The sequence below is a fragment of the Amblyomma americanum genome, chromosome 11, assembly GCF_052857255.1.
Source record: "Amblyomma americanum isolate KBUSLIRL-KWMA chromosome 11, ASM5285725v1, whole genome shotgun sequence".
Classification (NCBI taxonomy): domain Eukaryota; kingdom Metazoa; phylum Arthropoda; class Arachnida; order Ixodida; family Ixodidae; genus Amblyomma; species Amblyomma americanum.
In genome coordinates, this window is record NC_135507.1 from 7,910,214 (window position 1) to 7,926,441 (window position 16,228).

The following is a 16,228-nucleotide window of genomic DNA, read 5'->3' on the forward strand; positions in this document are numbered from 1 at the left end:
CACCGCCGGGCGTCTGCGCCCGTGCCTCGTTAAATCCACGCACTGTCGACGACGGCCAGGCTGGAACCGTCGCGCGTCCAATCAGGAATGCGGAGACGTCCGAACGCCGCAAACACCACTGGGCTGCTTTGCAATGTTTTTGCGTCGTCCGCAGAAGCCTTCGGACGGCGGGTGGTGTATTCCGAGTTCCCCGCTCGCGTGCTTCCCAAATACCGTGCATTGGAGACCGCGCCCGTCTCGATCACGCTCCGCAACTGCGCACCCGCATATGTCGTGCTGCTCGGAATTTCAGTAGAAGAGTCGCGGCTCTAGCAAGCGGCTGGAGGGGGGGGGGGGGGGGGTTAGCCCGTTTCATCGTCGTCTAGTTGCTGGGCGCTAATCGTCTCGGACGCTCGGGCGTCGTCTCGCCGAGACTGTTTTTCTATGTCCGTCTCTTCGGCTGCCCCCCTCCTGCGTATCCTGTATTCTCGCCTGCATTCTTGGCCGCACGAAACTGTCTAGAAGAGGCCTAGGATGCGTGGGGGTGAGGAAGTTGGTGGGAGAGAGAGAGAGAGAGTGTGTGTTAAGCGCGAACCGGAAGAGGGTGGGGAGGAAGAGGAAGAACTTCGGAGCGCGCGCCAGAATCCGTTTTGAGCCGAACCCCCGGGCCGACGGGAGGCCGTAAAGTTACGACTTTAATTAAAGACGCGCCGCCGGTTCTGGGAGGGCAGTTGTAGTGTGTGTGTGTGTGTGTGTGTGTGTGTGTGTGTGTGTGTGCGTGTAGGGGGAGAGGGGGATAAGGATGGCGCGGGAGGGAAAGAGGCGGTTGCCAATATCAGCGGGGCTGTCGCATACATATGTGAGCTCGCGCTGAAGGAGTCTTTTTCGTTTTTCCTTTCGTCGCCCTCACATGTGCCGTAGCTTGCAGCTTACAGCATTCTTATACCGTCCCCGTCTTTCTCTTTCTGGCACGCGTCTTACTTCGTTATTATTGTTGGAGATGTGCAGACGCCGTTGCTGCTTCGACATCGTTGTCGCGTTTGTTGTTGTTCAGGCATTCGAGTCTAGTCGTCCCCGATGGCGCTCGTATTTTCTCTGCTTCCCGTGCGGTTAGCCTCCTGCTGCTCCTGTGCCTCTTTTTCCTTCCTGTGGATGTATCCATGAAAAAAAAGTTTCCATGCTACTTGTGACAACTTATGTTTAATAATTTCATTGCCTGTTTACCTGAGTCCGCAATATTTCGCCTCTATCGCCCCATTGCTTACCCCAGCTCCGTGATTTCTTCGCGGTTCTTTCCGTTAGTTTCTGTTTCCACCCATCGAGTGAAGCACTACCGTATCTCTGTTCCTGCGTTTGTTTCAATCGTTCTCAATACCACAACACGTGCCTCGTGCGGCGTCTTTAAGCTCCTATCCTAGACTCTGAGACATGCGTTTTTCCAGGACGTCCTACTATGATTGGATGCGCCGTCACTCCGTAGTCCCGTGACTGCGGTCCACGGTCGCGTCAGAGTGTTACGATTATTAAAGCGAAAGCCTTATATGTCTCATAGCACGGAAGCCGCCGTCGTCCATGGTACGAAATTGCAGTTCAACACGATGGCAAGACGGGCGAAAAAGTGGCGAACAGGTATAAAATAGGGGTTGTGTTTTCAGCTCCTAAAAGACTTAAAAGGTTATGTGCTAAGGTGGAAAGACAGGCTGAAAAACAAAACGGATCCTAAAGTACCTGGGGAATTTAACATAAAACTTAGTATGTTCCATGCTCTGAAGGAGTTGTTTATAAAATTCATTTTTCTTGAGGACAAGTATACATTGGCCAGACGGGTCGTATTAACACGCGCCTAACTGAGCATGGTAATACATTGGACGCTATTAAACCTACGAATCTAGTTGATCATGTCAGAGGCTGCAAATCTTGCATCCCTTCTTTTCATCACAGTGATGTTTTGTACAACCACCCAACGCAGTTATCTAGGGAGATTAGGGAGCCGTTCTATATGAAGAAAAAAACTAGATTGTGCGTTAGCAGCCCGTCGGTTTGACTGCATGACAGTGAAGTTCGTTTCCTCGATCCCACACAGCTACACGTTTGTTTGCTTTGTTATCTTCTTTGGTTGCGCTGTTTATATGCCTTGTCTCCTGTGAATAAACCTTCAGTTGTGAGTTAGCGCTGGTCTTGTTTTCTTCACTTGTCCCCGTCTTTTGCGCTATTTTCTCTTAAATACGAAATTGCCCAGTGACGTCATCGTGCTCTCGCATGACGTCGGCAGTATACCATAAGTTAATAAATAGTGAATCTCAGTGGGTTGCATTATAGCCGTCGGCGTCGACCACATCACGATCCGCCTATAGGCGCCTGTGACCACAGTGGATGCATACGCCCCCACTGGTGTCATGACTCAACTCTGCATCGTACAAAAAATGATATTCAACTCGACTCAGTTCGGTAGAAAGAAACTATATCGTCAACTAAGCGCGTTTTAGGAGCCTAAGTTTAATCGCGTTCCCAGTGCGCTTGGGCGTGCCCGCAATGAGACGTTGTTCTTTTGGCGCATGAGCACTCCCGACGACATACCCCCTTGTCTTCTCCGCGAACTTGGTTTCTCTACCAGCAATGTTGCTTACTCGCTATGCTGACTATATACAGCTGAATCACTCTTTTTTCTTCCTCCATTTTTTTTTTCTTTTCACACACATGTCCTCCTGCACCATTGCATTGTGCCCTGGACACTTTCTTTTTTCCTTTTGTAAACGTCTCCCGAACATCCATTCCCATCCCCGTTTCCGGCGTTCTTCTTCACTTTCGCACCTCCTGGACCGTATTTTTCCTCCAACGAGGTTCTTCTTCATTTTCTTTTTCCGAGATGTTCCTTCCAGTATCCGTTCTTAGGTGTGTTTTTTTCTTCTTTTCTCTCGACGGAATCCCAAAGCTGTCTATCACTCTCCGACAAGGCTATATAGCTTCCCGGCTGAAGACGCACTTCCTGTACCGCTCCCTCGCCTCCCCTTATTTTGACTGTGATTTCGTGTGCGCGGAGGGGGAGCCCTCTTTAATGCCTTTCCTATTGCTTTCCTACGCCCGCTAGCTTCCTCCCATCTTCTTCCTATTCCTTTACGTTTCTTTCACCGTTCAGTTTTCTTTCGTCGCATTCTTAAGAACGCGTTTGTTCTGTGCTTTTTCTTTATTCTTTGGTTCCGCCCTTGCTTGCTAAGGCCTCGTGCGTTTCCGTTTTGCATGATTTCTCTCCGGCTTCTCCGCCTCTGCGCTTCGCTACGGGCCTTTCGGGCTGATCCCTCATATGCTTCGGGCCTCCGTCTTTATCGCGCCTCCGCTCCCTGGTTACAGGGCGACGCCAGTTTTATAACCTCCCTCGCCTGTCTCATCTCGTCGACTGTCTGCTCCCCCAGAACGCGTATATGCGCTTCTCGCTAACTCATGCGCGCCGAATCTCGCGGCATCAACCCTCTCTCTCTCTTGTTCAACCCTCCTCCTTTCCGCTTGACGCTCGCACGATAGAAGTGACGCGCCAGTTTCTCCTTCGTGGCGTTTCCCCCCCCCCCCCCCTCCCCCGCTGTCACCACCACCACGCTCACCCCAACGTTGGCCCACCCCGCCTACGCTGCCCCAACTGAGTGTAGCTTTGGTTTGCGCGTTTCCCATCAGACTTTGGACGAGTGCCACATCTTGTCGTGTAGCTAGTGCGGTTTTTACACCCTCTTCTCGCGTTTGTCTCCCCCCCCCCCCTTTTTTTTTCTTTTTTTTTTCTTTTGCGCCTTCGAAGTTCTTCGTCCTGTGATTCACGACTGCAGCCGTGTATCGGGCGTAGGGCTCTGAAGTCCCTAGTAAACCCCGCCCGGTTCGCTGTATGCCGTTGGGTCTTAGACGTGCGATGACGTCATTACTTGACAAAAACGGCCGTTTCGGTAGCGATACAAGCGCCGGGTCACCCTGCGTGCTCTGTAGGATGCTCCTGACGTTTGGATACGCGCAGAGACGTGTAAAAGCGTTACTATTTCGTGTCGCACTCCTTATGATGTCTTTTGTTTAGACATAACTTGGCGGACTGTGTAATTGTCTTACCTACCTTGCTACTCAAAGAGCTCTGCGAAGAGCCAAGGGAAACAGCGGCGCTATGTATAACAAACGAAAGGTACAAAGGAAGAGAAATGCTGGCCTTGTTAACTCAAAAGACGTTTCGCGAGAGTTCGCTGCGTTACACAGCTGTTTCGTTTATTTGGACGTGAACGTCCAGGCATAAACGTTTCCGCCAAGTGGCGTGACTATTTTGGAATTTTAATAAGCGCATATGTGCGCATACCGTGTTTGTGTATACATCTGCATTCGTGTATTTGGCGTCGTGCTCATTCCTCTGTGCCCGTTCTTTCTCTCTGCAGCTTCCGCATCGACAACACGGACCACATAATCGACGTGAACAAGGGCAACATCCCGTTCGAGTACGACCAGGTGAACATCATCTGCCCCGTCTACAGGACGGGCACCCAGGAAGAGGACGTCGAGCAGTACATCATCTACAACGTGAGTTCCTGTGTGCCGGTGTCCAGGCGCCGCCTGCTACCTCGACTCTTCTTGGTCTCGAGTCAATCCATAATCACTGTGTGTAATGCCGCTGGAGGCTCCGGATGTGGCATTCGGCGGCGGGTTTTGTTTACCTCGCTTAGCGGTCTGGTCCTTGTAGTTATGCTAAAAGTTAATCCATGCGCGCATTGTCCTGGGCGATCCATACGTGGATCAATTAGACACGCATTACTGGCTCGGTAATTCGAACTGGAAGGGGGCAGCAAATTGGTTCGAAACTAAGGGCTGCATTGTTAAAAGCACGCTTGATGTTGACGGGATCAAAACGCTACTTCGAATAAACCGGCTGTTCGAATTAAGCGAGTTCATATCAGCGAGAGTCTTCTGTACATTTATTACTACGTAGATTAATACATGGATTAATGCTGGCCGATGTTGTGGTAGGTGGCTATTTAGTCTGCTGCCCTACAAATCTGTCCATTAACTTTCCTTCCTAGATACACAGGGCCCGAGGTGCCTAAATTGCACCTAACCGCTCAAGTCCATGCTTGATCGCAGTCCTTTCTGAGGCAGAAGAGTTTTAGGTTACGACATACTACCCCGACGGTGCCGGTGTGCACCGATATAACCCCGTCAAATGTCCCTCGCGCAGCCATCGCTCTAAAGAGCCCCCTTGTCAAGATTAACGAAGCTGGAACGTCGGCCCGTTATACTTTTTAACAGGGGAGAGAGCGCGCTTGTTGCGCAGTTCTAACCCCCTCTACCTCTTCGCCATTAACTTTGTGCCAGCCGCGAATCGTCCGCTTACGTCGCTTATTAATCATCGGCCAGATTGCGCTCGCGCGCCGCGGCGATGCCTAAAAGCAATCACTTAGCCGCCCTTCCCGATTTCCGCATTGCGCAAAGCATCGTTGCCCGCTTAAATTAAACGCCGCCTCCCTCCGCGTGCGTGCAACCGCGCGCGTTGCATGCATTAGATGGCGAAGGCCGCAGATTCGGGGAGAGGAAAATAAGAGAAGAACAGAGCGATCTTTTAAAAGATTATCCATTTATAACTTCTCCGCCAGCAAACGCTTCGCGTTTATTTTGCTATCTGGTCGCTTAGCGCGCTCATAGGTTATCATATGCCTTCTGGCTGTGTCTTTATCTCTTTCCCGTTTGCACTTTTTCGTTTTATTGCGGCCATTCGCCTTGGATTTGCTTTGTCCGCAAGATTTATTTTCTATCTTTTATCGTGTTGCCGTGCAGCCTTTCTTTATAGTATATGTACTCGCGTTTTGGGGCCTGTGTATAAGACCGCTCTTGTATGAGGAAAAATGGACATCGGAGACTGTCTTCATTATTCACGTCCACACAGCCTTGCCTTGCGCTCCGGCACCGTTTAATGGAGTCGGGACTCAAGATCTGATGCGTAATTACGAGTAAATAGATTATTACTCGTATCGCGGCTAATGTTCGTGGAGAAAACTGCGCTCTGTGAGGGAGTGCGAAACAAATTTAGACTGGGCCCGTATAGCTTGCCTACAAGATTTAGCTCCTTAAAAACTCCCCTGCTGTCCTGGCTGCGCTGCAGTCTGCATCCGTTAAAATATACAACTATAAACATACTCTCGCAGCACCACTTAAACTGCATTAGTTACAAACTACAGTGCCCACACTGTGGAGAAATAGCTACGCCTTTTCACATGGTGTGGGCATGCCAGTGCAATCCCGATATTGGCAGACTTTCTAATCCCAATCTAAAGGAGTGGGAGGCCATTATGCGCAGCGAGGACCCCGACCAGCAAAGTGAACTGGTTCGCAGGGCTCACGCTGTGAAGCAGACCAAGGGGCTGCCGGAATAGGCGGACTACCCAAGACCTCGATAATTGTCATTGTTTCAATAAAATTTCAATCAATCAATCAGAACCAGGATGACAAAACTGTACTGTTTTCATCTTTCTATACGTCCTGATTCTTTTCATTCATCGTCAATGGCTATGGCAAAATCACATCTCCGCCACCACTGACTCGGTGTGGCGCATTACCAGGAGTTCGGGACAGCGCCTCGCTATGTACCGCTAAGCCTAGCGATGAATCACGTTCTGTTGTGCAGACAATCGGTCATTTTCGTTCTTACGTCACGGATGATGTCAGCGCGCTATTTTTATTTGTCCAAAGCCATGCGACACGTGGCGGCGGCCAAGGGAACTAGAAGCGTGTGTCCCCAATTCCTGGCAATACGAGTGATAGGGATAGCATAGAATCGGACGAGAACATATAAATCGCTGTATTGTGATACCGGTCCTGACGTTAAGCTACTAACGTTGTCTGAAGTTACACTTGTCGGGTCCATTCTTACTGCTTTGTCTTGTCGCACTCCCCCATGGTTACATAGCCGGATACAAGTCAAGAAAAAAGCAGGTTTTTCCCGTGAAAGGACCCCTTCCAGCCAACGGCGTCGCCCGGTCCTCATGAACATGAGAGTGACATTGCAGGGAGCAGCGTGGCAAAGCAGGGAGGTGACTATCCCCCAGAATGCAGGGAGGAGACTATCCCATGTCACACTAGCAGGCTCAAGATCATCGGCCCAAGCCATTGGTTGGAAGGGGCCGCTTGACGGTGAAAAGCCGCCTTTTTCTTTACTGGTATCCGACTATGTGCAATATGTACTGTCATGGACGAAAGCCTCTAGAACGCACGGAAAGCGACTTAGGCTCATAGACGCCATGGTTGTCAGCGGTCACATTATCCCACTATATCCGAATAAAAAAAAAAACACGAGCTTGAATTTCGTCTTTAGAAGTCTGGTCTCGATTCGGCGGCTGGTAATATAACTATCAGCTTCGTTTGCGGCTCAAGCGTAGTAGAATGAGACTAGCTAGAAAGGATTCTACTTTACAGCAAGCGAGAATGTGCTGGTTTATTTGGCCTTTTTGTTTTTGTAATAAATGAAAAGGAGCCACTTTACGGTACTGTTCTTTATCTTGTTCTTTTTATTCATGAAGACAGGATTCTTGTGCCCTGTTACCCCGTGTGTAATTTTCGTCGAAAGTGCTTATGTTTCCTTTGCTGTGCAGGTGTCCAAGGAAGAGTACGATTCGTGCCGCATCACTAACCCGACGCCTCGCATCATCGCCGTCTGCGACAAGCCCCACCAGTTAATGTACTTCACGATCACCTTCCGCTCCTTCACGCCCCAGCCGGGGGGGCTAGAGTTCAGACCGGGACAGGACTACTACTTCATCTGTGAGTATACTTCTGCCCTCTGGCGCTTAACGCCATCGTTAGAGTGGCGGCTGAATGCGTGCCTTGTTTGAAAACCAGCGGACGAGGGAAGCTCTGCGCTTGCATACCACCTCACACCCTGTGCATCAGCTATGTGTGTCGATCGCGCTCAGTAATGACTAACGTGTCGCCGTGCTTACGGTGGTACCGCTGGAAGGGGAAGCGAGCCTCACATATTTGGCGGTAGGTAACTGATTGGCTCACATTATCGGAATCGATGTACTTCTGTCGACGTTTAAGTACCCACACGGAAATGCCAAGAGGTTCGAACGCAATGGACGGAAACAGAATAGTCGGAGTATACTTTTGGGCCACCCACGGTGTACGAAATATAGGTGAGGACACTGTGCGGGCGACTCACTGGCCGCGAGCGACCAGATAAAGTACCAGCCGCGTCATCCGAACCGGGCCGCTGATCGCAGCGTTAGTGTCGAAGCGGTGAAACTTCGCCGGAAGAAAGAAAACATAAATGAACTATCTCGTTGCGATAGCAACCAGGCAGATATCGCACGGTTCGTTTACTTCGCAAAAGCCGTTCGCATAGCAAGAACTGTACCTTGCGCTGTCGCCAGCAGCATCGTCATTGCACTTTAACCTAGCTGAGTGCGGCACTTATTCGTGTAGCAGGTTAAAAAAAAACGCCAGAACTCATCGCCTTCAAATAAATCAGCGCGAAGCCTCTGCTTCACAAAACTGCAGCTAGCAACGAAGCGGTATAGAAACACAGCGGCAAAGGAGTTTTCTTTTCATTGGCAACAGGTTTCGGGAAAATGGCGTTCACAAAGCGTGCATTCCCCATAGAAAAGCATCGCCTCTCACCATGGCCCAGGCCGCCGAGCGAACAGCCACCTCGTGGCACTTCTGGAAACTAGGGGACTTTAACTGAGAGCGGCGTGAGCCGCTGTGTACTCACCTAATATCTTCTACCGTTCTTTGGGCTAATGCACCCCACGCCTGTAGCCGTGGGGTGCATTCTTCTAGGTTCCAATTGCACGTGACTTCCGTCCTGATTCGGGTATCCCCTTTGCTGGCTTGCCACTTCTAATGATGCCCAAGACTCGCTGACCGGTGGACCTTGTGTTTGCAGCTAGACAACTGAGGCAGCATAGCCGAGACGGGACAGTTTTATTCCCGGAAACAACGAAAATGCGTGGTGATGGCTGGCGCAACGCACTTTATTAAGCCACATGATCACAGTGGGCAACGAAAAACGGAGAGAGCGTGACCGTGGCGACGTGTTCACGCGGCTTTGAGATAGCGCCTGGCGATGCCACATACCTCCGCACTTACTTACAAAGGTCGCAAGAAAGTCCTGTTCACACACAGTACATAGCGGTCGGGTGGTCTCCTCTCCCGAATTGGGTATCGCCGTTCTGCGAGCTCTGTATCCGAATGGCGGGCTTGCGCCCCGGCCTGTTGACGGGGAGACCGGCAGGCCTTCGGTTGCTATTCAGGTTAAAATCATGGCGCCAGAGGAGCAGATGTGTCTTCTTCCGGAGCCACTCGGACGATGTGGGTCTTGTGGCGAACCCGCGGAAACACACCTCGAGGAGTTGCGACACACAAGCGGTATGACACCGGACCAGTTTGCGCGAGAATCGAACCTGAAAACGATCATCCCCCGCGTGTGAAGTTCCTGACCGTTACACTATCACCAACTTTAAAGAGTCGCTCTCTGCGATGGCATGAATTGCGCCTTAAGGTTTGGTCAAACTGCTCAGCAGGCACTGTTTATTTATTTATTGGACTTTTGATTGGATTGAAGCTTGACAACATTTAACATTATACGAAGAAGGCTGCCAAGTAGGAGGAACGCAGGAACTTCACCGATGATTGTATGAGGGTTGTTGCGATACGCCAAAAGAAAGTCAGCAATAGCTGAATGCAGTGGTACGGACGGGTTCTTACGCAACGCTGCTTTGAGTGATTGCACAAAGCAGCGCTCAGCCTTTCCGTTGCTGCTTGGATGATACGGCGCTGCGCGGGCATGACGGGTGTCAATGCTGCGCATGTAATTTCAGAACGCGTCCGATATGAATTGTGGACCGTTATCAGATACAAGCGTCTCTGAGAACCGAAACGATAGAAAAGTTCATGAAGATGGTCAATGGGTTTCTCTACGGATGTATCTTTCATTTCGCACACTTCTGGCCACTTAGAATGAGCGTCTGTCACTATCAAGAGCATTGAACTTTTGGATGGGCCTGCGAAGTCGATATGAACTCACTCCCAAGGCCAGCTAGGCCACGCCCATGAATGAAGCAGAGCAAAGCACGGCATGTTCCGCTGCGACTGGCTTGATTGACATGAACTCACTTTTTGTTTGATGTCATTGTTAATTGTTCGCCATCACACGCAACTTCTGGCCAACTCATTCGGCCTGACGATTCCAAGATGGATGGATGGATGGATGGATGGATGGATGGATGGATACGGCTGAACCCTTTACATCGGGCGGTGGCTCAAGCCACCTAGCCATGTCTTGTGAAATTTTACTCCTGTCTTGCTTTTAGCCACCAATCAGATAACCTTCGCTTGGTTACTTCTAACCTCTTAAAATCCACTTTCCCTTCACTATCCCTAAACCCCAATGCCTTGGGTAACTCAGCCCCGCTGCCTTCCACTGTAGGGTGAAGCCCTTTACAGAAAAGTATCAAGTGTTCAGCCGTTTCCTCCTCCTCTCCGCACGCAATGCACAAAGTGTCTATCTCCTGGTACCTGACTCTATACTTCTTAGTCCGCAAAACTCCAGTCCTGGCCTCAAACAACAAAGAACTTCCCCTACAATTATCATAGATATTTTCTTTGACAATTTCCTGTTTAAAGGTCCGGTATGTTTCTAGTGCCGATTTCGTCAGCATCCCTGTTTTCCACAAAGCTCTCTCTGTTCCTTTAACCTTTTTCTTAACCGATAATTGCTGATTTGCCCCCTTACTGCTGTCCAGATATTTGCTTGTCAATTTTCTAGTTCGCTTTCTCCATTTCGTGTCAACATTCTTTATATACAGGTATCTGAAAACTTTCCTAGCCCACCGCTTTTCCTCCATCCTTCTCAATCGTTCCTCAAATGCTATCTTACTGCTAGCCTCTCTGCTCTCGAAAGACGCCCATCCCATATCGCCCTGTACCCCCTGATTTGGTGTATTGCCATGTGCTCCCAAAGCTAACCTCCCTACTCCCCGTTGCCTAATTTCCAGCCTTGCTTGAACATCTGGCCTCATACACAGGACCGCATTCCCGAAGGTCAGGCTAGGGACCATCACCCCTTTCCAGATCCCTCTTACCACCTCATACCTATTGTAATTCCACAGTGCCCTATTTTTCATGACAGCTGCATTCCTACTAGCTTTATTCATTACATATTTTTCATGCTCTGTCAGATACTCAACACTGTTATTTATCCACACCCCAAGATACTTGTACTCATTCACTACCTTTAGCATGAACTCCTGTATTTTATGCTCGCCGCCCTCTTCATTAAATGTCATGACTGCAGATTTTTCCTTACTATACTTGAAGCCTAATCTATCTCCCTCTGTACTGCATATGTCTAACAACTTCTGCAGGTCTTCCTTGTTGTCAGCCATTATCACTATATCGTCCGCATATATTAGTCCCGGTAATGTCTGTTTAATCAATTCCCCTTGCTTGAAAAAAGATAGGTTGAAACCTAGTCCGCTCCCCTCTAGCTTGGCCTCCAAACCTTGCAGGTACAACATGAACAACAAAGGGGACAGAGGACATCCTTGTCTAAGCCCCCGCTGTATCTCTACAGGCCCTGATACATTTTTTTCCCATTTTATGAGCACTCTGTTACCTCTATATATATCTTTTAAAAGATTAATTACTCCATTTTCCACATCCAATGTGCCCAATATGTCCCACAAATGCTCCTGAGTAACGTTGTCATAGGTTCCCCTAATATCCAGAAATGCTAGCAATAAGGGCCTATGTTCCTTTTCCGCAATTTCTATACACTGTGTCAATGAAAATAGATTGTCCTCCAACCTCCTTTGTTTCCGGAACCCATTCTGTAGTTCCCCTAGCATCCCCTCGTTCTCCACCCAAGCCTGCAGTCTATCCTTTATAATTTGCATCACCACCCTGTAAACCACAGACGTCACTGTTATGGGGCGATAGTTACTTACGTCTGCTTTGTCCCCCTTTCCCTTATATATCATGTTCATTCTACGTAATCGCCATTCATCGGGGACTTTCTCATCCACTATCATTTTGTTCACTACCTGTATTAATGTTTGCTTGGATTTTGGTCCTAACTTCTTTATCAACATAATCGGGATACCATCTGGTCCTGTTGATGTGCCACTAGGAACCTTCTTCTCTGCCCTTTCCCACTCTCCTTGCTCAAGTGAAGCTATTGCTATAACCGGTCTATCCTCCTTCGATAAATTATGTACCACGTGCTTTGCTGAAAATTTTTCCGTCATCCTTGTTCCTATGTGTTTTATTGCTTCATCCCCTTCTAGTCGAATACCCTCATCTGTAACAATAAACCTTTGTTCTAGCCTAGTTTTATTACTCATTGCATTTAGATGTTTCCAGAATTTTTGGGCTGCTTTTCTATCCTTTTTATCTACTTTTGACATCCATTGGGCACCCTTTCTTCTAATTTTCTCATTAATCAAATAGGATGCGTCCCTTCTACACTTTATGAAGGTATCCCATTTTCTGTCTACTTCGGGTTTTGGTTCCCCCCTCTTCTTGGAATATCTGTGTTCCCTGGATGCTTCCTTGCGCTTTTCTATTGCCCTCTTGACCTCCTCATCCCACCAACTCTTGGGTTTGCATCTTTTCCCTTTTAGCTTTACTCCCACCTTAGCTAGCTCTGTTGCAGCTCCTCAAGCATGAACGACCGGAAGCGCTCAGGAATGACACGAGTTCCCAATACCAGGCATCCTTGCTGCAAAGACACCTTTAAGCGTCTGTAGAAAAATGGCTCGAGTTTGTCATTCGGAGCGATTCGGCCAGCCGCTCAAAACGTACTGCATGACTGCTTTGAGCACAGGGTCACGACTGGTCTCGCGTGTTACGTCCAGTTTACTGGAAGCGAGTCGGAACGCCGTAGAAGTTATCTTCCGGTGCTTTGTCATCAATGTCATGCAGCGGCAGTCGCGAAAGGCGATCTGAGTCAGCGTTTTCTTCTGATGACTTCAGCGTGTAGTTGTATGCCGATAGCAAGACTGCCCAACGCTGCAATCTCGCTGCAGCTATCGTAGGAATGCCTGTTTTCAGCCCGAGAAAAGTGGACAATGGTTTATAATCGCTCACGAGTGTGAAGACACGGCCATAAAGATAGTAGTGAAACTTTTTCGCAGCGAAAATTAGGCCGAGTGCCTCTTCCTCAGTTTGGCTGTAGCCAGCCTCTGCCTTATTCCAAGTTCTTGATGCGTACACAGTTGCACATACCATTTGGTTGGGCGTGAGAGCACGGCTCCGACGCCGCATGCCCGATGCGTCGCAAGACGGTTGTAGTGGCAATCCGGGCTCGTAGTGGATAAGCACGGGTGGTATGGACAGCAGCTTCTTAACTTCAAGAAAGGCGTCATCGCACTCACTGCTCCACACCCAGGATATGTCACTACGTAAAAGCCGTTTAAGCGGGGGCGATTACACTTGTCAGGTTTGGAATAAATTTTCCATAGTAGTTAACTAGGCCAAGCAGAGGCCAACTGATGCTTGTCATTTGGCCTCGGTGCATTAGCGTTTACAATGTCACCAAGGTATTATAGCTGGCCTTTAAATAACTGACATTTAGCTGAGTTCACCTTAACGCCTCTTTCCGACAAGCGGTTCAGAACAGGTTTGAGGTTACGCAGGTGCTCTTCATCAGTATTTCCCCGTTACGAGGATGTCATCAATGTAACATGCAACCCCTTCGAGTCTTTTCAGCATGTTATCCATCATCTTTTGAAAAATTGCAGGAGCGGAAGCTACGCCAAATGCGTGGCGCTTGACGACGCACACCCTTTTGTGTGTGTTTAGCGTCATGTATTCTTTCGACCGTTCATCCATTTCTACCCGCTGGTAAGCTCGACACCCTGCAGTGGAAAGAAGCGGGGCTGATTTATCCAAGGGATTGGCGTTTAAGGACAGTAAAGGGAAAGCAGATTTTAAGCGGGTAGATGTAACCTAGCGAAGGTTATCCGATTGGTGGCTAAAATCAAGACAAGAGTAAAATTTCACAAGTCATGGTTAGGTGGCTTCACCGGCCGATTTAAAGGGTTCAGGCTTATCCACCCATCCGCCGCGCCGCGCGCGCCTCGCCGGTCTGCGCATTCCAGAGGAGTGACTTCATAGCCGCGGCAGACGCACTGGCGCCGGCGCGTGCCCAGCTGTGCGCCTGCGTTGCGCAGTAGCCAAGTCTGACGCTGCACCGGAGCAGATTGATAGCGCCTCTCATTTTGTGCGCTTGCGCAGAGGTATCAGTAGGGGTATGCATATAGCGGGGCGTTTGCCAGTGTGGTGTAGCCATGGAGAATGAGAGCGAAATTGCTGCTCAGCGGCTCAGCGTCGATCACGCTACGTATATCCTGGCATAGCCGAGCTAAGCCACTGCTATTTTTGTTTTGCACTTATAACAAGTTGCTTGCGAAAGTGGACAGGTTGAAGCTCCGTGCTTTGGCGAGCCACAGCGATAGCACAGCCTTGACCTTGACAGCTTTGACCTTGAACTGGGCATTTTATGTATGTCAGCATTCCTTTCGTGCACTTTGTCGCATTTCGCACTGCTGCTTCCCAAGATAACGCACGCTCGATAGCTTTTTGGAAAGTGAGGGCATTGTCTTCGGCAAACAAATGCCGCTGGATGTCTACGCGCTGCAAGCCACACACAAACCGGTCGCGCAGTGACTGATCCAAAAACTGCGCTGAAATCGCATGTCTGAGCAAGGCATCTTATCTCGGCCACGAACTCCGTTATGGTTTGTTTCTTTCTGTGACTGGCGGTGAAATTTTGCTCTTTCGCTAATGAATGACGGCTTCGGAGACAAGTGATTGCGTATATAGTTGCGTTACAAGCGTTGCATACGGTTCAGACGACGACTTATCCGTTGGCGCCCGTCCTGTTGTGTTCGTGCCTCTTAGTCTTTGTCGTTTTAGCGCCGTCCTAACTTCTTTCAAAATTATCCGTAACAGTCAGTGACTTGAGGAGGGCGTAAGTTTTCGGACCGATCAAACTTCCATAACCTTCCGGAAGTCTTCCGGAACCTTGATAGCACGCAGATAAGCTTCTAATATCGCTATTCATAAGAAACCCAATCAGTCGTAGAATCATCAAAATGTCCAACCTGCCCAAAAGTGATCATGGCGATGGCGTTCCCGCTGTTGTGGATGCTGCAGGTCTTGCTCTTGTGACGAAAGTCTTCAGCGGGTGTAACACCGGCGCAGGCTCGACTTCCTCGTCCCCATTGTGTCGTGTTTGAAGCTAGACAGCTAAAGGAGCAGCACAGCTCAGACAGGACGTCTTTATTCCGTCACAACGGAAACGAAGAAAATGCTCGCCGGTGGCTGGCGCAACGCGCTTTGGTAAGCCACATTATCACAGTGGGCAAGGGAAAACGGAGAGAGCACGAACGAGGCGATGTGGTCACGCGGCTTTGATACCGCTTCGCGATACCACAGACCTCCGTGAGCAGGTTCGCTAGCCTCATCCCATGGGTCGCGGTGCGACCGCGGTAAAAAAGAAAAATGTTGATGGCCTAGCTCTGTTAGGCCAGTATATACGTACCGAAAGCGCGGCGACTTCTAGATCGGAAGAGTTAATATATGAAACCCATGCATCCACTAGATGCGCCTTTATTTATGATGAAACCCTGAGCCGTCATGGCGGACTGGTAGCGTCGCCGCCTCAAAGTCGAAACGCCCTGATTTGATTCCCAGCCTCCACAAAGGTTTTTTATTCAGTTAGTGTGCGGGGGTTTCAGTGGCTCTCATAGATAGCGCCACTGAATACGTTGGTTAGCGGTTAAGCTCGTAAGGGCGGGTAAGGGTGGCCACGCGCGCGGTGTGACGTTATGCCAGATGGCACGGCGAGCGCGCGGCGTCTAGGGTACCTCAATGCCAGCTTCGGGGTAGATACTTCAGCGGCGCCGCCATATTGAATCACACGGGATCAGCGACGCTAGCGTTTGTAACGGCGCCGTTCATGCCCTCGGCGCGCTTCAAAGTGCTTTAACTTGAACGGCCTTTTGCAGCGAGAGCTACACTGGGCTACCAGTCGAGCGTGGTACATGGGAGAGGCGAGTTGTGATTCAATATGGCGGCCCTGGCATCGAGGCAGCCTAGCGGCGTCCGCCAGCTGCAGCCGTTGCTAGGCAACGGCTGTGTGCCTCCTCCTCAGGAGTGCTACAGCAAAATTGCAAGTTCCTGGCCAATGTAGCTTTCGCTACAAAACAGCGCACCAGCTTCTGACAGTTGGGACTGT

General features: G+C 49.7%; 1 protein-coding gene across 3 annotated transcripts in view; it reads left to right on the forward strand.

Annotated features, from left to right (window-relative positions):
* Positions 1–16,228, forward strand: part of LOC144111308 (ephrin-B3-like) — a 669,955-nt gene that overhangs the window by 643,924 nt on the left and 9,803 nt on the right. For all 3 annotated transcript variants that reach the window (XM_077644568.1, XM_077644567.1, XM_077644566.1), the window contains 2 exons: positions 4,377–4,518; positions 7,578–7,746. In XM_077644568.1, coding sequence (XP_077500694.1) covers positions 4,377–4,518; positions 7,578–7,746 — 311 coding nt within the window. The remainder of the gene's footprint in view (positions 1–4,376; positions 4,519–7,577; positions 7,747–16,228) is intronic.